The sequence below is a fragment of the Myotis davidii genome, unplaced genomic scaffold (genome assembly GCF_000327345.1).
Source record: "Myotis davidii unplaced genomic scaffold, ASM32734v1 scaffold44, whole genome shotgun sequence".
NCBI classification, from domain to species: domain Eukaryota; kingdom Metazoa; phylum Chordata; class Mammalia; order Chiroptera; family Vespertilionidae; genus Myotis; species Myotis davidii.
In genome coordinates this window covers 1462506-1489724 of record NW_006299705.1, presented here as the reverse complement: position 1 = coordinate 1489724, position 27219 = coordinate 1462506, and the positions used below count along the sequence as shown (strand labels likewise).

Genomic DNA, 27219 nt, shown 5'->3' with positions numbered 1-27219 from the left:
GGAGCTATTTTATTCCTAGGTATTTACCTAAGAGAAATGAAAACATGATACACAAAAAACCTTGCGCAAGAATGATCACAGTTAGCTTTATCCACAATAGCAAAAAACTAGAAATAAGTCAGGTGTCCATCAAAAGAAGAATGTATAAGTAAATGGTAAATTTACTAATGCAAGATTATGCAGCGGTAAAAGGGAACCAACTATGGATTTATGCAATAGCATGGTTGAGTCGCAAAAATAATATGCTGGGGAGGGGGGGCAGGGGGACTAGACACAAAAAAGTACATAGTGCGGATTCCATGCCACTTGAGAATAAGCAAAATTAACCTGTGGTGATGGAAAGCAGATGGGTATTTGCTTCTGGATGGGGACTGGTTGGAGGGAGGTGTAAGGGGGCTTTCGGGAGTGATGAAAACACGCTGTGCCCTGATATTCTTTCCAAAAAACTGAATAATAGAGTTAATAGCTGAGCATTTCACTGTATGCAAATTTCATCTCATTCAAATTATAAAAAACATCTTGGAGTCTAAAGGGGAAAAGTGACAAAATATGGTGGAAAGTATAAAGGATCTTCGGCACTTCAGGATCACACAGGAGAGGCTCCTGTCCCAGACTGAGAGGCTCTGGAGAGAGTCCGGAACAAAGTGACCTGGAGCTAAGTCTTGAAAGATGAGTAAGAGTTAACCAGCTTTCGAATAAAGAATGGAGGAGAGGATATTCCCAACAGAGGAAATATATGTAGGGGGGCTGCCCTTTTGGATGAGTGAGAGAACTTCAGATGGCTGGACCACAGGGTAAGAATGGACAGAATAGTGTGAGACTAAGGCTGAGAGATTGGAGGCCAGATCAGTCCTCTAGGCCCCTGGTCAGCAAACTGCGGATCGTGAGCCACATGTGTCTCTTTGGTCCCTTGAGTGTGGCTCTTCCACAAAATACCATGTGCGGGCGAGCACGTACAGTGCAATTGAAACTTCATGGCCATGCGCAGAAGTTGGTATTTTGTGGAAGAGCCACACTCAAGGGGTCAAAGAGCCATATGTGGCTTGTGAACTGCAGTTTGCCGACCACTGCTCTAGGCCCAAACACAAAACTCCCTGTGCTGCATCAGGGACGGCTAACTTTAGCACATGGCACGTTGGATAATACCAAGAAAGCTGACCCAGGCAAGCCCTAAGGAGACTGTCCATGAATCCTTATCCATAGACCCAAATGCTAACCTGGGGGCCAAACAAAGCTCTATCTTTTTTTTTTCTCTTTTTAAAATGTTTTTATTGATTTTAGAGAGAGAGAAAAGGAGAGGGATAGAGAGATAGAAACATTGATGAGATAGAAATATCGACCTGTTGCCTCCTGCACACTCCCCATTGGGGATCGAGCCCGCAACCTGGGCATGTGCCCTGACTGGAAATCAAATCTCTTGGTTCATGGGTCAACGCTCAACCACTGAGCAACACTGGCAAGGCAAACAGAGCTCTATCTTAAACTCATCATGTTGAATTTAGTTTTCAAAAGACAACCCATGTGGTAAATTGTGTTGGGATATGTCATTTAGATTTCAACTGTTCCTAAGGGAGAAAACAAATGTATTTGAAGGATGTGCCACAGGCAATGAATTTATTTCAACATCTATTTACGTCAATGTTTTTCCCAGTGTATTTCAAGAAATAGTCACCCTGCAAGATGCTGGGCTGGAGAGGAAGCTGCTGTGGCTAAATGGGATTGGGAAGTGCCACTTCTGGAGATTCACAGTACACACGAGCTCAATAAAAGTTCTTAAAAAGCTGTGTAGTCCCCAAACCAGCATTTCTCAATATTACCTGACTATGAGAACCTTTTGTCATGTAAAACCTAGTAAGCGCCCGCAGAGTTATGGAACATTTTTTGAGACATGCCTTCTTGGAAAATATCTGAATGAGAAAGAGTCTTTCAGCTCACCACGGCAACCATTTGGGGAGCAGTCCAGTGGCTCAAGTGACCCAGTGCACCGCCTACTGAATTATCCCTTTTCTTAATACAAAGTATAGAAGTAACATTGATAACAACCATGTCTATTGAGTACTCCCAAAATTCTAAGTATTTTATGTTTTGTATTATGTAATTCTCCTATCACCTACAGAGCAGGCACTACCAGAAATCCAATTTTGTAGATAAGAAAACAGACACACTAAGTAAGTGTAAACACTTGTTTGAAATTTCACAGGTAGCAAATGGCAGAGCTGGAATATGAACCTAGACATAATCTCCAAGCCCTCTGTATTAATCATTATGCCAGTCAACCATCTTCATTGTTCTATTAATCAACTGCATTCTTTCATGCATTCATTTGTTCATCCATTCACATATTCATTCATTCACATCCCTCACTGAAAAGTGAAGTACTGATAATTCATGTAAAGGTCATTATACTGGAAAAGTATGTTTTTAGTCTATTTTTTATGAAACTTGGTTGAAGAGGTGGGAAAAGGTGGATTCTTTATCTTCTCACCTTTGAATGACAGGGAAATATCACATCACCTACTTTCCTCACAGAAACATGTCTAGTCTTGGTCATTTTGATCAAAAATAATATTTGCCAAGCAGGTTTCAACCCTAGTGGATTTTCTGAGATAGTCTTGATTCAGTTATTTAATCAAGCCTTTCATGAAATACGTTTTCTGAATTTTCTTGAATCATGTTCTCAAAGTTAGCCAATGGTCTCTTAAAAAAAAACAACCCTGAAAATAATCATCTTTTTAAAAAAATGAAAATCATCACCAATAACCATTACCATAAGTGCTATAAATTTGTAGAACTATATATTTATAGAAAACTATACGCTTTTTTCAGGAGATAAATATTTTGCCATTAAGCCCACTTTGATTTATAAAAATAAACATTTAATTCTGTCTCTATGTGGGTAGGTGGGTGTGTCCAGGTGTGTGGGGGTGAGTAATTGAATATCTTAAGTACTGCAGTAGGCAAGAGATTGAATCTGACAAACACATCTGCTATATCTCTGTATATCAATATATCTACGTCTCTTATCTGATGAATACAAAGAGGAAATATTTTAATTTACTGCCAGCAGCATTGGCAAATATCTTCCATATTCTTACCAGGAGCAATGATAACTTCTCTGAGTAGGATAATTTGAATGTGATTTTCCCCAGTACTTCCTTTGCTTCTAGGCTTACACAGTTCAGACCCAGCCTCTCCCACCCTATCCCCCCATGTTCGTTAAGGCCTCTCAGAACAGAGGGAGCTCATAAAAGACACATTTAGTATTTGATCCTTCACAATACTTTACCTCAGGCTGCTTGTTCAGCATAAAATAACTTTAAATTTTTTTAAATCTATGTAGGTAGTTGAGTGCCTTAAGAGAAAGCTAAACACCTGACCCCTTGCAGTGTTGCTGCGGTCTCCTTCCAAGGGGGGAGGGGGGGGAGGGTGTGTGATCCAGTGCATGGTCCCCAGGGAGATATCCGCGTGCAACTGCACTTCTTCACACTGGAACCTGAATGCAAAATACGATCTCATGATTACACACAGACCAACAGACCACAACATTTTGGCCAAAATTGTTCCTTGTGCTTTCTCCCACGCACCAATGTGCCATGAAAAGTGGTCTGCATATGCAACACTTGGTGAATGTATTTTAGAGCTCATGCTGAACAGAAGCATCAAGCATCTAAAAATATAGGATGAGCTCTACTTGTGTATAATGTCATGCAAATCTGGCTAAATGAACAAGTAATCAAAAATAGCACAACTTTGGTAGGAATAAATTCATCAAGAGTCAGATGTTTAACCTATTCATTGGAAGTAATACCAGCTTTTAAAACCTTTAGTTTCTTAAAAGAAGGTTCCATTGTAATCAAATGGAATGTACATCAAGCTTCCATATCCTTGTTATAAGAACATCCTCCAAATAGAACCATATGGAAGCGAGTAAAGACAACACAATATGCATATACTTAAGCTACTTAAGCTTATATAATTTTAAGAATATGCAATAGCCCCATATTTACTATGCTAAAATAAGAGAAAAAAATTCAGCATAGCTTAACAGTTAACTTTAAGGGCACATCTGAAATGACAAGAATACAAGCCTGAGATCCCAAACACACAGATTCCAGAAGCTTTTGGCAAAGCCAAGTATGCGAAACCTCCTTGACTGCTAAGATCACTCCAGCCCATCTTCTGCCATCTGCCTCCACCAAATGTAAGTGTATTCCCCAGAGGGGAGCATGCTGCCTTCCTGAATCATTCCTACAAAGACATCCAAAACCATGGCCTACCTCTATTGAGCATGACTGCCCTGAATTTGGAGGAGTGGGAAACCAAAACCATAGCCTTCTCTCAGTAATCCAGAAGAATCCAGAATTCTCTCATCTACATGACCAGGGTCTAATGTGAATGAGGCAAACATGTACAGACACCTATTCTGAGATCCCATGAGAAGGCCACACCATCCTTGAGAAACAGGAGCTTCAAAATTCAGAATCTACAAGAACGTACCAAGGCTTCCGAAGATACCTTAGTGTTAAAACCACCTTCTTCTGGGTTTCACATGAAGAGGGCTTTGAGCATGCAATTCCTCTTTTCGTTGCTGGTGGATTTATGAGTCTCGGAGGGCAATGCCCTTCTTGCGGTGTTACAACATTCTGTATGATTAATTGATTGCAAATCACTGCACAGGATGCCAAGCTCACTGGTAGGAAGCAGGTCATTAAATAAAAACGAACTCTGCCAATGTTTTGCTTGTAAATGTTGCTTCCAAAGCCTGAGAGCACCATTCCTTCCAAAATGGCCTCACCTCCCCGGACACAGCGTCTCCTGTGTTTCTGGTGGAGGATCCAAAAACTCCATATTTAAACCAAACATTCTGCATGTTTTGCTGTGGGAAGAAAGGGCTGTAGTGTAATGAAAGCTGCACAGAGAGAACACTGGAAGGGCGTCCCCATGAAAATAACTTTGCACAGCCTCACTGTGAAATTGTTCAGCAAAAGGCTCAGAATCCTATCGGCCTAACTGGAAACCTCGTAAGACTACATTTTTCCTTAGGTAAACTTTCAAACCGAGCATTAACATATCAAATTAAACTGAATTAATATCTCATCCAGAAAGAGAATGGATACCCGGCCCCTATCCAAGGAAACTCAGCAGTGATTGACCATGGCAACTTAACATCTCTGCAGATCAAAACGCAGGCCCAAGCTTATTTATTATCTGGCTCGAGGTCTGAGCAGAAGAACAGCCGAGACTTCTCCCCTCAGCCAACTGTGTCTGGGAATTGACCAGCCAAGAGCACATAAGTGCCTTTCAGTTCGTCTGGGGTGAAGCAAAGGGATATATTTCTTAAGATGCCACTAGACTTAATTTTAAGATTGCTATTTTTAAAAAGTGTGATATTTCAGGACATATTTGAAAGCTGACAAGTAGAAGGTCTACCAGGGAAACTGGTTCCCACTATATAGAAGTGTATTTACCTAAACAAATACTAACTGTTTTGCCTGGGGAGATACACTGGACTGTTCAATAGGATTTAGCAAGAGAAAAAGGGTTTACAAAAGTGTTTCATTGATGCTGAGCTAGCGACGCATGTTTAATTTACTGGTGCTGACGCTACTTTATGGTTAAAAAAAGAAATACCACAGTGAACAGATAAGTTGACTAGTAGTTATTAATACAAGAATTAAATGCTAAATTTTTTATGTGCTATCCTTCTAAAATGGCAGCAATGGATGCATTTCTACTGGCTTAGAATAAATTAAAGCATTTTGTGGAGAACACTACATTTTTATTTGATACGCATAGCCATATGGGACTATACACATGATGATCTAAATAAAAAAATAACTCATATAAAAAGATCCTCTCTAGAGTGGTACAGAGTGCCAATCCCAAAGTGATCAACAGGACTGGACCTCAGTAAACAAAGTTATTTCCACAGTAATGAGGAAGAGTTGGTAATTGTTAAAGTCTGCTACCTAGAATTCACTTAAGATATTAAAGGCAAGAAATCTTGCAGTTACCCAGACATTTTAAGAATGCCATCTAGTATTAGGCTAAGTGAAATAAGTCACACAGAGAAAGACAAATACCAAATGATTTCACTGATATGTGGAACCTAAAGAACAAAATAAAGAAACAAAACAGAAACAAATGAGACAGAGAGAGAGAGAGAACGAACACAAACGGAGGGATTCCAGATGGGAGGGCATTGGAGGACTGGGTGAAAAAGGTGAAGGGATTAGGAAGTACAAACTGGCAGTTATAGAATAGTCACGGGATGTAAAGCACAGCCTAGGGAATACTATATATGGTGTCAGGGGTGTATTAGAATTATCAGGGGGATCACTTCATAAATTATGTAACTATCTGACCCCTATTCTGTACACCTAAAACTAATATAAAATAATACAGCATGTCAAAAATAAACATATACTCATCTTACAAAAGTTTGAAACTCACTTGATTCAGTGAGCTAGCTTGAGGCACTTGTCTAGCTGGCCCATATGAACCACCATCACACCGCATAGCTCTGCTAGCTTTTCTTGACCTCTTTCAATGCCTCAGTCAAGTTAAGCTGTGTGGCACAAGCTCATAGTTGCTTTCATTTCTGCAAAGTGTGCAAACCTTATCCTTCATTCATGTCCTAAATATTTATCAAATGTTCACTACATGCCAAACACTGTGCTTGGTGCTTGTGATGGAGCAATTAAAGAAGACACACAGAGTTTTCTACCCTCATAGCTGATTGTATTGTGGGGCAGATAGACATTACGTAAATTATTACACATGCAATTAATTCCAATTACAGTAAGTGCTAATAAGAGGTGCTGCCCAAACCAGGAGGACTATAACCTCCTCAATTCAAGTGGAGAAAAACAAAGTTAGACCACCTGCTTCAATCAATAAAGTTTTACCGGAACACAGATAATCGCATTCTTTACGCATTGTCCACGGTTGCTTTCGAGCTACATGGCAGAGTTGACTATATGCAGGAAAGACTTTATGGCCCAAAAAGACTAAAATGTTCACCATGCGGTCCTTTAAGAAAAAGTTTGCCACTCTCTGAACCAGATGGTCACATTCTTCATAGGGAAATATAAAATAACAGTCCTCAGCTGAACACTCCACATTTTAATCAAGCCCTAAAAATAGAATCTCCATGGTTGGGTGGACAAAGGGTGAGGAAGGAGACAGTCCCCAGATTTAGATCCATGGTCAGGGTGATGCTTCCTTTACCAGTTTTGGATCACTATCCCACGAGTCATTGAGACTGACAGGAGCATGCCTTATCCTTTAGGTATGTTTGGTATGTAAATAGTTACAAACCTCCCTTCCAGACCCCACCCTTAAGTCACTTTGAGAATAAAAGCCACAGAGCAGTCTAATATGTGGCCCACAGACGGCATATATGTGTGTGTATGTACAAGTGTGTAAGTGTGCGTGTTTTAAGCGAAGGCCAGGCCTCACCTCTGGACTCTTTTGTGCTCAGTGGACTCCCACTTCAGCAGCTTGTTCAAACCAAACTGGAGCCCAGGGTGGGGAGGAACAGGCTGCCACATAGCTGGCTGGCTGCCTCTGAATCCACCCACCTGCTGGTTTGCTCTCCCGCTGTGTCCTGGGCTCTGTGCACTAGGCGGGATGGCCCTGGCCCAGTTGGCTCACACAGTCAATCTGCCCCCAGAGAACTATGCAATCAGGAAGTTGGCAGGCAGCACCAGTGGCTCACCAGGCTCTACAAGCAAATGGCATGTTTCCCTTTCCTGGTACAAAATCTGCAAAAGGAGAAAGTCAGTCATCTACACTATCAGTGAGAAAGATTAAAAGTAAGCCTTTGAGCCCAATCCATTATACTCTTGTCAAGATGTAGATTACTGACAGCTAGCAATATTATGGTTTCCTTTAAAATGTTACCCAAAGTTTTAGTCAAGATTGTAGAAGATAAAGAGTTGCCCAATGATTTCCCAATTTTGACTTCTACAAACTCCCATAAATATATCTAAATAATAATTTGTTGTCATAACAAACGTTTCCAACCCTTCAGCTCTGGTTTCATTTAAGCAATCCAATATAAAGGCATCTAATATCCTTCCTGATCATAAAGAGAGCTCAAAATTCCCAAAGCTCCTAATGAAGGCCTTGGTTTGGAAATGCGGCCGAATGAATCTACAGATTCCATACTTGCTGCCCTAATTCCTATGAGTTGACATAGGCTTGATAACAGACACCTATGTCTATAAACATATGGACATATGTTTATCACAATTTCACTGTTATGCATTTTTGAAAAATAAAGTTCAACTCACTTTTCTAACCAAGTAAAAAAAGCTCACAAGGTAGGTAAATTATAGTTCAACTTTGGTATATTTATAAATAATCAAAACTTTCATGACAACTAAAAATATTGCAATGAAAAAAATGTATAATCATTTTATCCTATGTTAAAGGTTAAAGTGTGTCCCCACTCCCCAATTCATATATGGAAATCCTAACCCCCATGACCTCATTAGAGAAGGCCCGAATCCAACAGGCCTGGTATTCTTAGAAGAAGATGCAATTAGGACACAGACATGCATGGGAAAGACCATTGAAGTCAGAGAGAAGGAAACCTCAGTCTCAGACTTCCAGCCTCCAGAACTGTGCAGAAATACATTTCTGCTGTTTAAGCCTCCCAGTCTGTGGTACATTATTATGGCAGCCCCAGCAAACGCATACCGCCTTCTTGTCAAATACACCTTGGTCACTGAAGCTGACAGTACCGAATGCCAGTTTCAGTTTTATGGGAAATTGCCTAAAGGTCTTTGGCAAAGCTCCTTTCCACATAAATACGGTGCCATTTCTGAATTATGGAATAGTTGCAAAACATTAGAAATTATCATATACTCACTTCTTAAAGACTTACTTAAATGCTAACTACAACATGGCTTTTTATTGGGAAATTTTCTATTTTCTTTCCATATGTTAAAAAAAAGTCCTTTAGAGTTCAACACAGCTGTCTGTATTTTTTTTAAAAGCATTGCCAAGATGAAATATTCTGAATACAATGCTTTGAATTTTGAAAATATTTTGATGGGCACCAAATTCTAATATGAAGCAAAGGGAAACACTCTTTTGGAATTCAAACATAAAGTTATTATCTTTTTCCAATATCTACATGACTAACTCATAAACTTTGGCTCTTGATTTAAATTGTTTCATATGCAGGGCAAAACCATAATGCTTTATATTGAAGAGAAACATTTCAGGTAGCCTGCAAAAATTGAGGTACAGATAAAAATATAACTGAAAATGGGGAATAAGAAGATTTCAGATTAATTTTCATACCATGAAGTGTTTTCTCTGTTGATCAATGAAAAAGGCAAACATCATAAACTAACAGATGCGCTGAGTAAATAGTTCTAGAATTCTAAAGCGAGAAGGAAAAAAAAAAATACCTCATAGGAATAAAGCGTTTCTTTGTTTGTTTTGCCTTTAAGAAGAGTAAGGCAGTTGAGCATTTCACGGGGCCAATTACATAGCAATTGTCCCACAGGGACTACGTTGTTTAAAAATTTCACATTTTCTGTACTCGTGGCTAGTGTCCCTCAGAGGAGTGCAGATTAAGTTCTTAGACTAACCGTCCCTTCCTCTATAAATAAAACCAAATTCCAATTTGGATATCATATTCAAACATCCAAGAATTTTGTTCATGAAACAGCTTCCAAAACTGCAAAGTAAAGTTTTCTCAAGTGCTACCTCAAAAAAATATATCCAAGGGGAACTATGGGGGGAAAAAAGAGGAACAACTGTAATAATCTGAACAATAAAGATTTAATTAAAAAAAATATACAAGTAACATGGGGCATCCTAAGGCATCATTAGAGAAACTATCCTTACGAAAAGGTGTCTTCGGGCAGAGTGAAGCTAACAGTATTTATGGTGTCTGAAGGTGCTCAGAACCCATGCAAGCATTGCCCACGGCAATCGCAAAGACTTAGAAAGATTTTCCAAATGCTAGTATTAAAGGGAGGGAGAGAAAGAAAACAACCACCCCAGTTCTCAATCTTGGCCATCCTGCTAGGCATTACAACCTGATTTCTTCTATTTCCCTCCAACTTCTCTAAAACGCCTAATTCCAAACCGCCTTCTAGAAATCAACAGTTTACAGGGCAATGATTAAGAACATGGGCTCCAGAGCCCATCTTCCCCAGGTTCATCTCTGGCTCTGCTACTTACTAGCTGTGTGACCTTGGACAAGTCACTGACCCTCCCTGTACCTCAGTTTCCCCTCTCAAATGGAGATGATCACAGAACCATCTCAGCAGACTGCGTGGTAAATAAGTCTCTCCAGGCGAAACCTTAGCGCGGTGCTTGAAAGTTGGTGTCACCTGTTGTTGGTGGTGGTGACAGAGCAATTCAGAAGCCAATCACAACCAGAGCACGCGGAGCACAGTGAGATGTCTGGCGAGGCTGGGTTGAACAAACCAATGAAAACTCCAGTCTAGGTGACAGCTAAACACATTTGAGAATTTTATTTACAGACAAACTTTTCCATTCGGCTTATCCTGTTCCAGAAATTCACATCTCCACTGATCTGAGCTGGTCATGCGCACCGAGTGCTGGACCAGACAGTAGAGCAAGCCAGTCCTTAAGGCGTTGCCTGAAGACAGCTGACCGTAGGGCCGGCCTACAGATGAGATCTTCAGTGCAGCGTTAATCGGATCATGCTTAAATGCATGTTTAACAAAAACACCGACAGGAACATGACAGACAGATTTTGTTAGCCTGAACACGGTGAGCTCTGGGTCTCAGGAGTGGGGACCACTCACCCAAAGACTCAGCGGCCAGGTATGAAAGTAGGGACAGTGGCACTGCGCTGTCCTTGATGCCAGCACAGGGACTGTCCCCTCCACCGGCACACCCTGAGCCTGCTCCTCCCAACCCAGCGCCGCCCCTACGACGATGCAGGGAGAGCACTGCAGGATCGCTAAGACCAACATCAGGGGATTACTTTGTACTACTTTCAATTATATGAGCTGTGAAGGCTCTGGCGAGGTTCGAACAATTTTATCTGGCCCTGACAAGCCTCTGAAGAACATATATCCAATTTTCATTCCACTTCCCTATCACCCCCTTATCTCTGACTTTCTTTTCTCTGCTCCAGGAACTGCTTATCACGCCTAAGTAAACAAATATAAATAGGGGTTTTTCAACTGGTTGCAAAACTCCATGCTTAACAGCACACACTGCATTTCTGACCTAATCCCTGCTTACACACCAGGATGTTCCAAGAGATTTAGGCCAAAGTTGATTTTCTTCTCCTCTGTCAATGGCCTGAGTGTCCTTGGCCTACATGGCACACAATATCTGAAGCAGAAGTACTTTTTCTTAGCATTTCCCTTGGCTGCGTCTAATTCCGAGCATGTGGAGGCCTGGTTTTGTATATAATCACTGTTTATTTCCTTAGTACATTTTCTATCTCCTGCAAGTGTGCTGCCAAATGTTTAAAGCTTTCTAGTTTGAAGCACAAGCCATAGAGAACGATGGGAGATACACAATAAGCAGGAGAGAAATTCTTCTTTTTAAACAAAAGCTGAATGTGGTTTAACTCAAACTGAGTTTTTGAATTAGGCCACAGCCAGTATGCAAAACCCCACCAACGAGAACATCTGAGGCACTGGACACAGCAAGGTAACGCGTCAGAGCGGCAAGGCAACATGTACCTAGAAAAGGCATTCTGCAGTGTGGTCACCATCATCCTCAAGGTGCAAGGTAATATATTAAAGTGGTTACATTTTATAAATGCTTCCTGACTCTTCATTTTATTTAATCCCAATGAATATTCCGTTGTATATTTTTTATTTAAAAAATATTTGAAATGATATTTTTAAAGCAATATTTAACTCTCTCCTATATGCTGTCAAGAAATAAGAATGTTATAGCAGTGACTATAAAGAATGGTCCACTGCTACAAATCAACATCTTTTGGATTAATAATTCAAATTAATAATAATAGTAATTCAAAGAAGATTTAAAACTTTCCAGCGCTAAAAAGTTATCCTACTGACAAACTTAGAATCTGTAACAAGCATGGAAATCAGCCTGTGCCCAGTTCTGAAGTTCTATATGGCTGCTTGTTTTATGTTTCTGAAACATTTTGCTGTCAGTGATTTAGTTCACATCCATGTGGCCAACCATTTGTTTATTCTATTGCATGCCATCTGTTTTCTGGTAGAGAGGTTTCAAGTTCTTCTCATTCCCTACCTCATATCCCACGGAAAACAATTTATAACACACTGAGATTTAAATCTTTTGGATTCATGTAGAGTTGGTAACTCGAGCTGCCTTTCACTGATATTTGGCAAATGCTTTAATGGGATTAGCAAATTGTGTTATTATGAGGTACTTATGGAGACACAACACCTTTTTTTTTTTTTTTACAATGACAAATGATGTTACCAGTTTCATGTTGGACGTTTAATAGCAATACAGGTTTCACTAACATTACAGGAAATTGCCCTGATAGACAATAAAGTCCTACCACAAACCCTGTCCATATCTGTTATTTCTGAGAGTCAACAAGTATGTGTATCTGGATGTGATAGGATCTACACTGAGGAATAGATATCAAGTTGCTTCACTTTTAAGAGAAAGAGAAAGTTATCATTTAACACACAGGCCTTTGAAAACCCTGTCTGGTCCTAGCATCTTGCTGGCATCCTGTAAGCCCTCCATGGTCTAGCTCAGTGGCTGGCAAACTGCGGCTCGCGAGCCACAGTTTGCCGACCACTGGTCTAGCTAGTCTTGTTACTCACAAGTGGTGGCAGTCCCCAGACTCCCCAGAGAAAAGTTTATGCCACAAACTCCAGCTCACCTGCACCAATTTATTCCCATTCTAGGCCCCCCCACACTTTGATTTGCTTTAAAGAAGAGCCAACCATTGAGAGGCACAGCTTCTTGTTGCAACTATATAGATGATGCTTACAGTGTTAATTACCATTTTGACAAGAATCCTCGCTGCTTTGGTGGAGGGGGGCTGTCTGCTGACAGGACTCAGCGGCTGTCCATAGTTCATGGTTTTCACCCGTGGGCTGAGAAACACCTGTCTTGAGGTCTACTTGATTTTCACTAGTCCTTTCCGAGTCAGAGTTAGATATACTGGGGGGGTAAGTGGCGTCCTGGTGGATGGCTGGTGGAGTTGATTTGTCGAAAGTGTTACATGACATTTGTACTAAAGCATCGTTGATGAAGACCGAATTTTCATAATGTAAACTCTCAGATCGATTAAGTTCCATTACCTGTGTAAGAAAATAAAAAGAAAAACAACCAATAATTTCTCCAGGCATTTGAACAAGTTTTATCAAGTATTTATTCCTGGTAGAATTTAGCAGGCAACATTTTAATAAGAGTGAATCAAGAACATTACTCTTGACCCTTCCTTCCAGGCCTTCTTTAATGAGTTAGTACCAAAAACTTTAATTCACTATGCCCAGCATATCTTTAAAAAAACAAAACAAACAAAAAAACCCCAGCCCTGGCCGGTGGCTTCGTTGGTTGGAGCATCATTCTGTACAAAAGGTTGCCAGATTTGATTCCAGGTCAGGGCACACACCTAGATTGTGGGCTCCAGCTCCAATCGGGCTGCACATGGGGGACAATGCATTGATGTTTCTCTCTCACATCAATGTTTCTCTCTCTCCCCCTCTCTCTCCCTCAAAACAATAAGATGAGGCTTTAAAACACACACAAGCAGTAGTGCTCTCTGCCATTCAAATGTTCCACTTTATTTTAAGAGAGAGCAGCATTTTAACTTCTGTTAAATAAAAAAGCTGAAAACATATCCATGCACACATGTATTTGCAATAAATGTAATTTAGCCTACTTGAAAGGAAAGTCAGATGCAGCAGAACTCTCTTATAAGCATATCAACCTTTACAGCATTACATACTATCAATAAAAAAAAAAAGCACGGATTTGCTCATAGCACAGAAAAGCAAACTCTTGGGACAAATGAATTGCCAAGCACGGTTAGAGAGGGTGCCAGTGGAACACAGAATCCTCAGAAAAGTTTTATTCTGCCCAGTCATTAGCTCGTAGACTCCTGTGAACCATTCCTAGTGAAGGGATTTTGAATTGACTCTGTCAGCATGACAAAAGGAGCATAAGCAAGGAATAACAGAACAGTGTTATACTTGCTAAATTCAGGACCTATACTGCACATTAACAGCTAACTGACCTACTAACAGGTAAACCTGTATACAAGGCTAAGGCCAGACCATATGAAGAGGGGCCTCCCTTACGGAAATCAGCATGCTCAAGGTGAGGTGCCTCCAGGACAAGCCTCCTCTTGCTGGGACAGCGCGATTCTGTGTTCATTCCCTTGGGTCAGGGCGTCTCAACCTACAATGGGCCCAGGATCCCACAGGACCAAGGCCTTTCACATTTCCATATTTCAAATCAAGACGCATGTGCACTGTCTGGGAAAGTTCCAAGCTTCTGCATATTGAATAACTCTCGTGAGCGCTTCCACAAGAAGCAAAGAGACAGGATGGTGGGCAAGCACTGAAGACCCATCCGTACCTCCTGGCTTCCTGGAGAGAAGGCCGCGGGAAGGCTGCTCTGCCGGCTGTGCTTCCAGCTGCCTAGCAGGCTCTGCTGGGCGCGCATCCTGCCCCTCTCCCTCTCCACCAGGCGCTGGCCTGCCCTCAGCTGCTCCAGGTTCTGCAGGTACTCCTGCAGCTGCAGGTCCAGCTCCCCGCGGCTCCTGCGCAGCTGCTCCTCCTGCGACTGGCACTCCCGCTCGCGCTCCTGCAGCCAGCTCTCCCGGGCCTCCTGCTCCCGCTGCTGCTGGTCGCACCTGCGCTGCCAGCGCCGCTGGTCCTGCTGGAACTGGCGCTGCAGCTTGGGGATGTCGGCCAGCTCCTCTCGCCGCTTCTCCAGGCTGCGGTGCTTGTCCGGGTCCTGGAAGGGGCTGCCTCGGAAGGAGGGGCCGGGGGACGAGCTGTCCTGCGGCTGGAGAAGCAGCCTGTGGATCTCGATGTGGCTGTCCTGGATGGTCAAGGCAGCCTGTGGGGCAGAGAGGGAGAGGGCAGGCCTCCATGTTGTCTGCACTTTGGTTGGAACTACCTCTCAACACAAAAGCAATGACCGAATTCTACCCTCTTGCTATCACTGTCCCCCCCCCGCCCCGCCCCCGGACCTCCAAAGGCCAGCCTTGGGACATCAGCTAGGCTTGTCTACACTTCCCAGTGGTAGGGCCTGGGAATTTATACACAAAAGAATAAAGCACAGAAGCAACAGGCACCCCCTGCTTTTGGAAATGGGGTTTGTGGCTGGGTTTTGGATAGCATTTCTGAATAAGAATTCAGTGCATAAATTCACAAGACTCTGCATTCCTGTGCTGAATCTCACGCTCTCTCAGAATTCATGAGAAGTTAAGAATCTACATAAACCCGGTAGTATCTTTTACTTGAGTCTCAAGCCAGAAATTACTTAAGCTACATTACATATATGAAGACATAAAAATAAAACTCGACCACTTATAGACTTTTGGTAAATAACCTTTTTATAGTAGGATGCCCAGGAATAGCAGCTAATATATTTACAGTATGTAGGTGGTAAAGTTAGTCTCGTTACTGTTATTTCTTTGTATGATAGCAGGAAGGCCATGCATTAAGCTGAAATTCATGTGTTTAATAGTTGCTAACAGGAAGCTGGAATGGTTAAGGAAACATAGATACTCTAAAGCCCAGAGGATTACCAACTAGATTAAAAAAACATTTTGAGTTACGGTATCTGCCTGTGAAAACTTTGGCCACATCACAGGAAGTAACTGCCAAGATTTGGAAGGATTCCACAGGAAAAAAAAATATATCCGTGAATACCCTTGGAAGCTTTTAATTTTAAAAGTTCCCACTTAAAGTGCAAAGAAGCACAAAGGGGACTAATTGGAAATGGCCACATACTGGGTATGTGTGTGTGTTTTGACTCATTATGAGAAATTATTACTCTTTGAGGGGTAAGTTCACCTTTTTCTTTCCTAAGAATTTTTAAAACTGTCCATGTAACAGATGCTGGGAAGATGGGGATTTGACCATTAGTTCTTTGTTAGATCAGCATACTTTTGAAGGTTAAAGGAGTAAGGTATATTTTAAATTGGTACTTATCTTGGAATAAGATTCAAAAATGTATTCACTGGGCCCTTTTGAAATAAAATTCATGTTTTTAAATTTGAAAAGAATTCTTGAAATTTCAGAGCCACACAAATCTTTGATTCATGTATGTAAGAAGTTACTGCAAAGAGAACAATGATCACTGAGAATAGGTACTGGTTACTTTTATCTTTAATAAGTATGAGATCATAAGCCATTCAGGTTGTGAGGCCCTGGTGGGTAAACTGTAACCTGCACATCACCATTTAATTCTAACAAAATCTCAGGCATCAGTTCAGTAAAACAAACAAAAATCCAATATTCCACATGTCAAAACCACCATCAGCAATGGTAACGCTCATGTAAGGGTTGCAATTAGACTAAGTGCTACCGTGAAGTATTCCTCACCTCTACTTACATTTCGGATAAGACCATTTTCTTCTTAGCAGAGAGGCAGAATTTGAAGATTGGATTGTATTCATTTTCACACTTAAAGGTGACATTGATAATTAGGACAGAGAACAGCACTTGCTTTTCAACTTTAGGGAAATTCCTGGTTCACTTCTCCTAAGTTCTCTTTGCTGGAGTGATTCTGTGGCCTTTCCTTCCTGCTTTGCCAATACCTCATCTAACTCTGCTCTCCTAACACAAGCACTAAACTTCATTACCATGTAATCCAAAAATGTTTCTGTAAAAGCTTCAAGCATGCATAAGAAACTCAGCTTCACAAGAGATGTCTGTGCCATGAACAGAAATCTCTCAGAGCCCGTATCCTGAGATCAGCTCAAAACCTTTGGTTAAGAGAATCCATGTTGCTTCAACCTAATGAGTTGCAAAGATTAGACCATTTAGGTCACCTGGCTCTTCTGAACCTTGAACCCACAGAGGAATGCACTCAAAGTTGAAAAGAAGAGATATGACTTTGTGCTTTCATCAGGCAACACACGCCAGGATACTCAATGTTCTTATCTCCCCGAAGGTAATGAGGATATATATATATATCTGACTATATCCCCTCTCAGTTAAATGGAGAAGAAAGAATAACTGCTTTACATGACAAATGCAATCTCTAAGAGCATCTACCCCAAACCGCATGTCTAATGTAAGACAGTAAAGGCAGTCCCACTAAATCTGGAACAAGACAAGGATACTTACTATTACCACTATTATTTATACATTTTCAGAAGTTCAATCTAGCCAAAGCAGCAAGCCAAGAAAGTAAAACTGATATAATTATTTAAAAATAGCCATAATAACACTACTTTCAAATTTTTACTTTCTATCTGGAATATTCCAAAGATTCAACAGAAAAACTATCTATACTAATAATAGAGGAATATGCAAATTGGCCAGAATGTCCTCATGCAACAACCGAACAGCAGGTGGCGTGGGGGGGGGGTAGTTGGGGGCAACCAGGTTGGCAAGGGGGGCAGTGAGGGATGACCAGGCCAGCAGCAGGGGGCAATTGGGGACAAGCAGGCCAGCAGGAAGGGGCAGTTAGGGGTGACCAGACTGTTGGGGGGGGGGGCAGTTAGGGGCAATCAGGCCAGCAGGCAGAGGCTGTTAGGGGCAATCAGACAGGCAAGCAGATGAGCAGTTAGGACCAGTGGTCCCAGATTGTGAAAGGGATGTCCAACTGCTGGTTTAGGCCTAATCCCCGGAATCAGGACTAAACTGGCAGTCAGACATCCCCCGAGGGGTCCCGGATTACAGAGGGTGCAGGCTGGGCTGAGGGGACTTCCCCACCTCCTGCACGAATTTCATGTGCCGGGCCTCTAGTTAAAATATAAAATTCAATGAGTGGCCGGTTACAAAATAAATATATAAAAATCAAGGCCCTTCTTATCAGCAACCACCAATGGGGAAGCATAAAAAAAATATTCCTTTCACAATAGGAACAACGAGACAAACATCTAGAAATAAACTTAGCAGAAAAACAAACAAACAGTACCTACTTGAAGATAATCACAAAGCTTCCCAGCAGAGCATGAAACAAGAGATGACTAACATGTTCAAAGACATGAGTATTAATCATTGCAAAACTGCCAATTCTCCATAATTGAATTCATAAATACAGGGTGGGGCAAAAGTAGGTTTGTATGGAAAATAATACAAGAATAGGTAATAATACAAGAATAAACTGTTTTGAGTACTCAGAACGGTAAACCTACTTTTGCCCCACCCTGTATAATGAGATTTTAATTAAACAATCTCAGTAGAAAGGAAAAAAACTTGTTAGTCATTCAAAAACTCTTTATGAAAAAACATACAGATAAGCATAGAAAGTAACTACAGGAAACTGGCACTGTCATATATGTATCATATATGTAAATGTAACCCAAAACTTGAATAATTAAGACAGTGGCACAGAGCAAGCATCGGTAGATGATCAATGGAACATGAGAGAAAGACGTCTTGATGCAGTTGAAGTACAAATAAGAAAAAGTCAAATGTAGCATGACTTTATTTTTGTTTTCTGGTGAAAACTTACAATCAGACAATTTTGTTTTATTTTCATATTCAACAGCTATGAGATAGGAAGTATGACTGGTAACAAACCAGTAGGAAAAATGTTTAATCTTAACAGTCACCCAAACAATTTAAATTAAGATAATCTGATACCTTGACCAATTTTCAAACTGAGAAGTAGAGAGGGGTATTGATTAATTACTTTGACAAGGTCTATTAAAAAACTAAAGAAAATGTCCCAGTAATTTCCCTAAGGAAACACTCAGATATCTTCAAAGAAATTAGTGTATAAGGATAATACGAGGGTGTTTTTCATACAAATGTATTAATTATGAGGAACTGGGTAAATAGCTTTAATAGACTGGAACATTATGTAACCATAAAAACTGTGCTATAGACTAACCGCTCATGACACAGACAGGTACATGTTGCAAGACTATGTGAAATGATTCTAAGAAACAGGAGGGTTACACACCAACATGACATCAGTAATTCTGCCCATAGAATCACATGTTATTTTATTTGTACCCTACAAATTATCCTACAAATTTATGTACAATGCAACCATTGCTTTTCTATCATTTTAAAATATTTTTTAATTCACAAATTAAGCAATTAGATGCATTCAGCCTTTCTTGTGTGTGCCCTAAGAGACCATCCAAACCTATAATTCTCAACGCAAGCACGATGCTATGTCTGTCCTTCCTGGACAGACGGCGCGTCACCTGACAGCAGGCTCTGTGGTCCTTCTGCCTTCGTGTGCCAGCACAGCGAGAGCACTCAGTACATGTTGGGTGGATGAACAAACCAAAGAACGAAGCAGCATATGAATTACTGAACTGCTCTAAAGGCCCAAGGCCAACATGTGGAAGTGAAAAATGTTTAGGTGTGAATTTAAGTTTTCAGCAGAAAATGTGAAGTCTGCTACACTCACCTAAGAGTTTCACTGTAGACTTCAAGCCAGGTCACAGTCGTCAGTATTTTTTAAAGATATGAACTGTTTTATGGTTTCAGAAGAGAACGGTATAAAATGCAGTAGTGGTGTTGCCCTGTGATTACAAAACCAGGTGAAGTCCAGCACACCTCGCTGAGTTACAGTGGGGGCTGGCACTCTTGTAAGATCATTTGTGAGGACCACAGAGCCTCACAAATGTTCTAGTTTTTAAAGTCTGGCAATCATCAAATAAAGTGAAGTGCATTGAGAGAAACATTCACAGGCTCAAACATTAGAGGAGCGTAGTTACCTGAAGGCTGTATAAGAGACGGGTTAAATTCTGTATCGCTTGTATAATCTGAAAAATAAGATCCTAAGTGTCAAATTCTGGAAAAAGCATTTATATCCACAAAAGAAGAGAGGACGGTGGTGTGTTTAAGGTATGCATAACTCACCTCTGACTGAGAGGAACCTGGAAAACTTCTATATTCCTCCTAAAATACACAAAAGCATAAGAAAATGAATAATCACTCCACTTTTGAAAAGCTGCTCTATAGTGTTCCCAAATGTATGGCCTCAGGTAAATCTCTTCACTCTCTCTGGGCTCTTCTATGGTGGGTGACTCCATCTCCCCCCAGAAATCAAAGCCTAGAGAACTAACAATCACATAATGGAAGCCCCCTCTGTGCAGACTGGGTATTTGAGATGCAAGCCATCCTTCCGCCAAACCATTCCCTAAAACTACCAGGGATGATGGCAAGGAAACACTGCACACTCTCGGTAAGAGACAAGATTTGCCATCACAAACCACGGTAAATCGAGCTCTCTTGTGCCGAGTGAAGTTGTCTCCCAGGCCAAACTGGCCCCTAGCATTCTGGATCCAGATTTGGAAGCGAGAGATCATCATGTCTGGTCTCTAGCTCCCTGTCTCAATGTTTGAGATTCACAGAGCCCAACAGCCAGGAGTGGGCAGAAGGAACCAGACCCAGAGGTGGCCCAAAGGGGAGCACTTAGCTGACCTGCTCCAGATCCTGCCTCTCCGAGTTCCCTGGGCCCTCCATGCTCATAGAACCATTACAGCAGAGGCCATAAATGATACGACGAGGCACCACCTGCCCCTGGGGATGGAGTCTCTCTACCCACACATTAAGGGGACATGTGGATAATGAGGGTTTCTAGCTTCCAGAGTTGAAACATTTGTCTATTCATTTACTGTCTGTCTTTTCTCACTAGAAGGTCAGGCAATGAATAGCAAGATTTCACCTGTGTATCCAATGCTATATCCACATACCTGCCTGGTATGAAATGGACACTCACTCCATTCTATAAACAGATATGGACACCCACACTTTGTTATGAAAGGTCATCAGATTCCTTCTCTCCAAGAGCCTCTAGTCTCCCATTGCTCTTGTCTGAGCAGCTTTAAACTGAAACTACAAGAAACAGTCAGCTGTTGGTGCTCAGGTAACGTTGGGCTTATTAAATTCAATAGTTCAGGCCGGTGATGCCTTGATGACCTAGCCAGACCTCTTCCCCCACAGCCAGTTAAAGATGTCGTCATTCACCAGCACCTCTGGTAGGGGAAGACCAAAGGATGGAGAAGGGGATGAAATTTACTCATGAGATCTGTTCCCAACCCTCTGGAAGGTAATGGACTAAGAACCGCCCTTCTGTAGTGAGTTTGGAATTCTCTCTGCATCCCTGGTTCTGTCCTTGCTCCACTCCCCATGGTTTTTGTAATGAAATGATAGCTCGATATACAGTTTTTATATTCTATAAAAATTACAAACAGAAATGAATTATGCAACAGGCGGTTACTTATTTCCAAGAACCACCCGAGGTTTGATGCAGGACTGGAATGTTTCACATCATCTTTTTAATGGAGTTGGCCCGCCACCTCGTGGTCAATGTGCAGAGCTGCAGGTGGTGATTTACAGGATATTTTGTAATATTTAAAAATTCTTTCAGGAAAAAAAAATTTAAAGCCTTACCTTACTAAGGTCTCTATTATAAAATAGACATCGTATATTTTTTAAAAATTTGATTTTAAGTGATCCAGCCCTGTCAGTTCATTTAGTTTATCAAAATACCTTTATTAATGGCAAATTTTCCAGATAAGCTTATGCAAAGAGGAATCTAGACACTTCATCTCACTTACCTGCTACTGCATCATGGAAGGAAAAGACTTTAGGGGTGGGATCCAGCCACCTCAGCTTTCCATCAAGAGAAAACTATTAGGGTTCAAGCCCTCCCCTTCCTTTCTCAAACAACATAAAAGCAGTTGGGAGATATAGACTTTAAAGGGAAGGCCCCACTGAAAAGGATGGAAAGCAGAACACTTTAAAAAGAAGTGTGAGAAAGCATACAGTCAGAACAAGAGGAGTAAAACACTGCATTCCTAGTTCCATTTTGGCCTGTGAAGTTTTAAACCACCACAGCCATCTTTAACAATACCTTTGGATTTGGTTTCTCAGTCATTTGTATATTTGTACAAAATACATATGCTCTATAAAATGTTATATATATAAAGACCTGACATGTCATTTTTCCACATTAACACATATTGATATTTGGCAATGTACCTAATTCGATTTTAGATAAAGCTAAACTCTTGAGCCCAGACAATCCTGGGGAGGCCCACTAGGATTCTTAGTCCCTCTCTATTTCTGACATCTCAGTTTCATTTGAAGTTAATAGGAAGTTTTCCCACATTTAATTTTTAAAAGAGTGTATAACTTACATGGATAGGATGTCAAAAAAGAAGAGGCCCCAGGCAGAAAAAGAAAAAGGGAGGAGGAAGGGAGGGAAGGAGGGAAGGGAGGAAGGAAGGAAGGAAGGAAGGAAGGAAGGAGGAAGGAAGGAGCAAACAATATTCCAAAATCAAAATTATTTCTGCCACTTTAGTGCCACCTGGTGGCGTAAAGGCCCCGATGCCTGGGAACATCCCTTGGCCAAGAACTGCTGAATGTAGTGGGTGAAAAGCTAGAGGCTTCAGCGCGGAAAGTGAAAGTGAGACCAGAAGACACACAAGTAAACACTGGAGTTTTCAATCTTTTTAATAACTTTTCAAGTGTTTCTTTGTTTACACCTACATGATATAGGAAGAGCAAGAACATTTTAGGGAGAAATAAGTTAGAAAGTTTAAATATAAATATTGAACTTGAGAACAATTCAGGAAAACATGTTCATACCACTCGGGGCCATGGACAGACCAGGACCTGAGGTTATTTTATTACACAAAGTAACTGGTACCGTTTACTAACAAATCAGTTCACAATACCTTCTCCCCTGCATCAGAGGCCGCCAAGTCGGCTCCCACACCCTGGGTCCCGGGATCCACATCCCAACAGCCTCTTCCTCCTGTCCCTTCTGTGACTACTGCTGGAAGCGTGCCGTTGAGACAGAAACAAAAAGGACATCGTCACACATCAGCCAGCGGACCTGGCTCTTTTGCACACAGCTGACACATACTTCCAATTAACAGACACCGTGAGATCAGGTCCCGTATTGAACACGCTCGTATGAGGTGCTAAATAGCTAAAATAGCGCAGAGCAACACAGAGGCCCTGCCCTCAGGGAGCTTACAGGCTAACGGGGACCAAACTGACAAAGGGCATCAGTAATCATCCATCGTTTTGTTTTTCTTCTTTTCTTGCAGAGAGGTGTTCGTGTGACGGTGGTGACACCGAGAAGGTAGACTCTCCATCTCACTTTCACTGAATAGGAAAAAGCCGCCTGGGGAGGGTGAAGTTGAAAACGGGCATCGTGGGGCAGAGCAAGGCTGGCCGGCCCAGAGCCAGGGACACGGGTCTGCGCCAGGCTCCCTGGTGGCCGCACGAGAGCAGCAGGCCATACACAAGGCTTAGGGGAGGGACTCGCCCCACAGCAGGAGGGGAACTGGTTTTTAAAAACAATTTCCAAGTGGGTTTTTTTTCTCGCAACTCTTGTTTATGCTCTGAATTTATAATACTGTTACTACTGTATATTTAACCTATAAAAACAGAAATATTTCTACTCCAGAAATATTTTTTAAGTACCACCCACAGATGTCACTCCATTTATTAAATCTCTGTTGGTGGGATGATAGGCTCACCTAATACTGATTAAACAAAACCTTCTAAAGCCCTTTCACACGTAGAATTTCATTGGACCCAGGCCCAATCAGGACCCTGATGAAACAGATACATTGTGACTCTGTTTATATATTTTTTCCTCAGTGCCATCTTGAAACTTCATTTCTGATAAAGGAAATACTGTTTTCTCCATGTTTAAATGAGAGTCCTCTAATACAAAGAAGTTTTTGTTTAAGCAGAAATGACTTCAAATTATAGTAGCTAAAAAGTAAGTTCATTTTGCCCAAGCCAGTTAACACTTGTTCACGTATACAGTGAAGGGACATTTTATAAAGACTTTTCTGTCACTAAAATGTGGTTCCACTATTGGGTACTGTTCTTAACTCTTAGCGAGATGCCAAGAGCATAAACAAAAGAATTGGCCATTCTCTCTCTTCCCTTCATAGGAACAAGGACCCCCTGATGGGAAAGGCAGCTGATGGTGGTCACATGAAGGCAGGAGAAGGGAAGCTAGGCCAGGTCCCTCTGTTCCTGTGGTCAGCTCAGAGGGGACGAGAGGGTCTGCAGAACTTTAGAGGGAGCAGACTACTCCCCCACCTGAGTAGCTATACTGAGGCCTGAATCAGAGGGCCTTGCTTGGCCTCTAACCTCAGATGGACCTGGGCCTGACTTAGAAGGACACAGTCCTCAGAGTCAAACCTGGGGCTGAGCCTTCTGGTATAGACCCTCACGCAGGGATGGTATTTTGTCCTCATCAACGTTACAAAGAGAATCAAACTCTGCAGCACCACGTTCCAGTCCAGCCCGGAGCTGAAGAGGTCTTTGGGGTACAGGACCCCGCCCATGTGCCCTGCCCCTCCTCTACAGGAAGCCTGGTATCAGAACCAGCCTCTTGGTGGTTGTGGCAGATGTCCTGGGAGATGTGGATACGGAAGGGAAGAACGCTGCTGCCTGCTCTGCGGGGAGGGAAGGCGTGGCCCTGTGCTCTGAGCAGCTGTGCAGCCCAACACGGCCCCTCCCAGCTGTCCCCGGGTGAGTCTGAGAGCAGCAGATCCCTACGTGTATTTTTAGCTAGAACTTCCTTAATGGCATAATGAGGTTCTTCTTTACAGAGGAAATCACCCAGGGCAGTACAACTCCCCTGATGAATCTGGGCTGTGTTGAAATGAAAAACATATGTGCGCATTCTGAAAATAGAAACCCAGGATTAGATAAAGCAGAACTGAAGAGGGGAAAATAATTACTGATGCTAGTAAAAAAAAAAATGTATAGAATTTTAAAACTGTACCGCTTCCATTCATCTTATTTAACCAATGGTTGTTTGTAGAGAAATTCTAAGACAATTTAATCCTCCAATTTCTAGCTACTAAAAGACATGTAAGATCTGGTGGGAGTAAGGTTTTTTATCACCTGAACATAATAAAAATTATAGTTGTAAATATCTTTTCATGCTCTTATATCAGTAACCTTTGGAAAATTAAATCTTTAGCTTACCACTATACATATAACAGTATAATTAGGTTTAGAGAAATTACCTAAATCAATTCTCTACATTTCATTTTCTGCATTTAAAAAATATTGAAACAGTATTTTCATAAGTAAATTCTAACCTGAAGTGTACGACAACATTAATCAAAAATCTTTTGGCACTTCTGCTATGTTTGTTTGTTGTTTTTTCAGTTTTCTTTTTTAAATATTTTTAATTGGATTTATTGGCATGACATTGGTTAATAAAACTATATAGGCCCCAGGTGTACAACTCTATAATCCATCATCTATGACCTGTATTGTGTGTTCACCACCCCGAGTCAATCTCCTCCCACCATTTATCCTTCCTTTACCCTCTTCTACCTCCTCTCACCCCCTTTCCTCTGGTGATCACCATGCTGTTGTCTGTGTGTATGACGATTTTTGTTTGATTTTTTAATCCCTTCACCTTTCTCACCACGCCCCCTGCCCTCACCTCTGACAGCTGTCTGTTCTCTGTATCTATGAGTCTGTTTCTGTTTTGTTTGTTAGTTTATTTTGTTCATTGGATTCCACATATACGTGAAATCATATGGCCTTTGTCCTTCTCTGACTGGCTTATTCACTGAGCATAATACTCTCCAGGTCCATCCACTGCTTTTAATCCCGCCACCACATACGTGTGTGTGTGTGTGTGTGTGTGTGTGTGTGTGTGTTCCTGCCCTGCTCAGTTCTGTTTTCTCCACTGATGCAGAAATGAAGTTAAAGGTCTTGTTTTCTAAAAAAACAAAAACAAAAACAAAACGGCTGAAAATATCTTTTAAAACTGTATTCAATAAGTTATATCAAAACTTAGTAAGTTTGGGAGGAGGTACAAAGCTTGCCTGGGCAACAGCAATACAACGCACCAGCTAACTATCCTTTCAATCCTTATCCTTGTAAATACAGTCATTATTACTAGTAAAGGCTAGTGTATTTATTCTCAGGGTTTTTTCTAATTTTAAGAAATGCATTACAACCCCTTCAAATAGGAATACAGCCGTTGCCTTCATGTTATGCAACCATTACACACACGGGATTGTGTGTCGGCTCATAGCAAAGGCCCGCGTTTCACTTACAGGCAGTCGGCGGTCCTGGCGCGTCACAACTGGGCACATCGGGCAAGGCAGCTTCTGCACACCCCTCCTCGGGGGACTGAGAGGCATCGCCCGTCTGGGAGGCCTTCACTGCGACCTGCAGGCTCTCAGCTAAGAAGCAGGAAAACGAAAGTAAGTTTAAAAATAAGTGTATGTACCTCCCAGGTACACTTATAGTTGCTCATGTGGAAGGTAATACACTAATTCATAAACAATAATGCGAGAATACACTCTGTGCTTTGCATACTCACAACCACAAACCCACTCTGTGTGTGTATTTTAACCTTTAGACCAGAAGTTGGCAAACTATACTTGGCCTGTGTCTGTTTTTATATGGCCAGGAGCAAAAAATAAATAAATAAATAATGGTTTTTACATTTTTAAAGAGTCAAAATACATACACATGCACAGACACAGAATAATGTGTTCCAGAAAGTTTATGTAGCCTGAAAAGCCTAAACTATTTACTATCGAGCCCTTCACAGAAAAGGTTTGCCCACCTGCAATCTAAAGCAATGCTTTAAGCATCATTTTATGATAGAGTATTCAATAAAAAACCAAACTTATATAAAAATATATCACTTTCGGTAAATGAGTGTGCTGAAAAAATTTAATTAATTTAAATATGATATTGGGCATTAGGATTTTAAGACTTTCTACTCTGAAATGTTAGTTATTCTTCAAAAAGAGTATTTCTCCAGCCCTGGCTGGTGTGGCTTGTTGGTTGAGTGTCATCCTGTGCACCAAAGGTTTGCCAGTCCAATTCCTGGTTAGAGCACATACCCACATACACGTTACAGGTTCAATGTTGTCTCTCACATCCATGCTTCTCTCTTTCTCTCTCTCTCTCTCTCTCTCTCTCTCTCTCTCTCTCTCTCTCCATATCTAATACCATAAGGCACATTCAAGCCTTCCCTGGTCCTTATTTATAAGTCTTTTTTATAATAGTGACAAACCTAGCTGTCATTATATACTACTAGAGGCCCAGTGCACAAAAATTTTTGCACTCTGGAGTGTCC

At 41.4% G+C, this 27219-nt stretch overlaps 1 protein-coding gene across 1 annotated transcript in view; it reads right to left on the bottom strand.

Moving 5' to 3' along the window:
* The window catches only part of ARHGEF28 (Rho guanine nucleotide exchange factor 28), a 219306-nt gene that overhangs the window by 13795 nt on the left and 178292 nt on the right, over nucleotides 1-27219 (bottom strand). The window contains exons 29-34 of the mRNA XM_006775561.2: nucleotides 26183-26311; nucleotides 22805-22905; nucleotides 19980-20018; nucleotides 19835-19882; nucleotides 14551-15036; nucleotides 12968-13268 (exon numbers count right to left, since the gene is read on the bottom strand). Coding sequence (XP_006775624.1) covers nucleotides 12968-13268; nucleotides 14551-15036; nucleotides 19835-19882; nucleotides 19980-20018; nucleotides 22805-22905; nucleotides 26183-26311 — 1104 coding nt within the window. The remainder of the gene's footprint in view (nucleotides 1-12967; nucleotides 13269-14550; nucleotides 15037-19834; nucleotides 19883-19979; nucleotides 20019-22804; nucleotides 22906-26182; nucleotides 26312-27219) is intronic.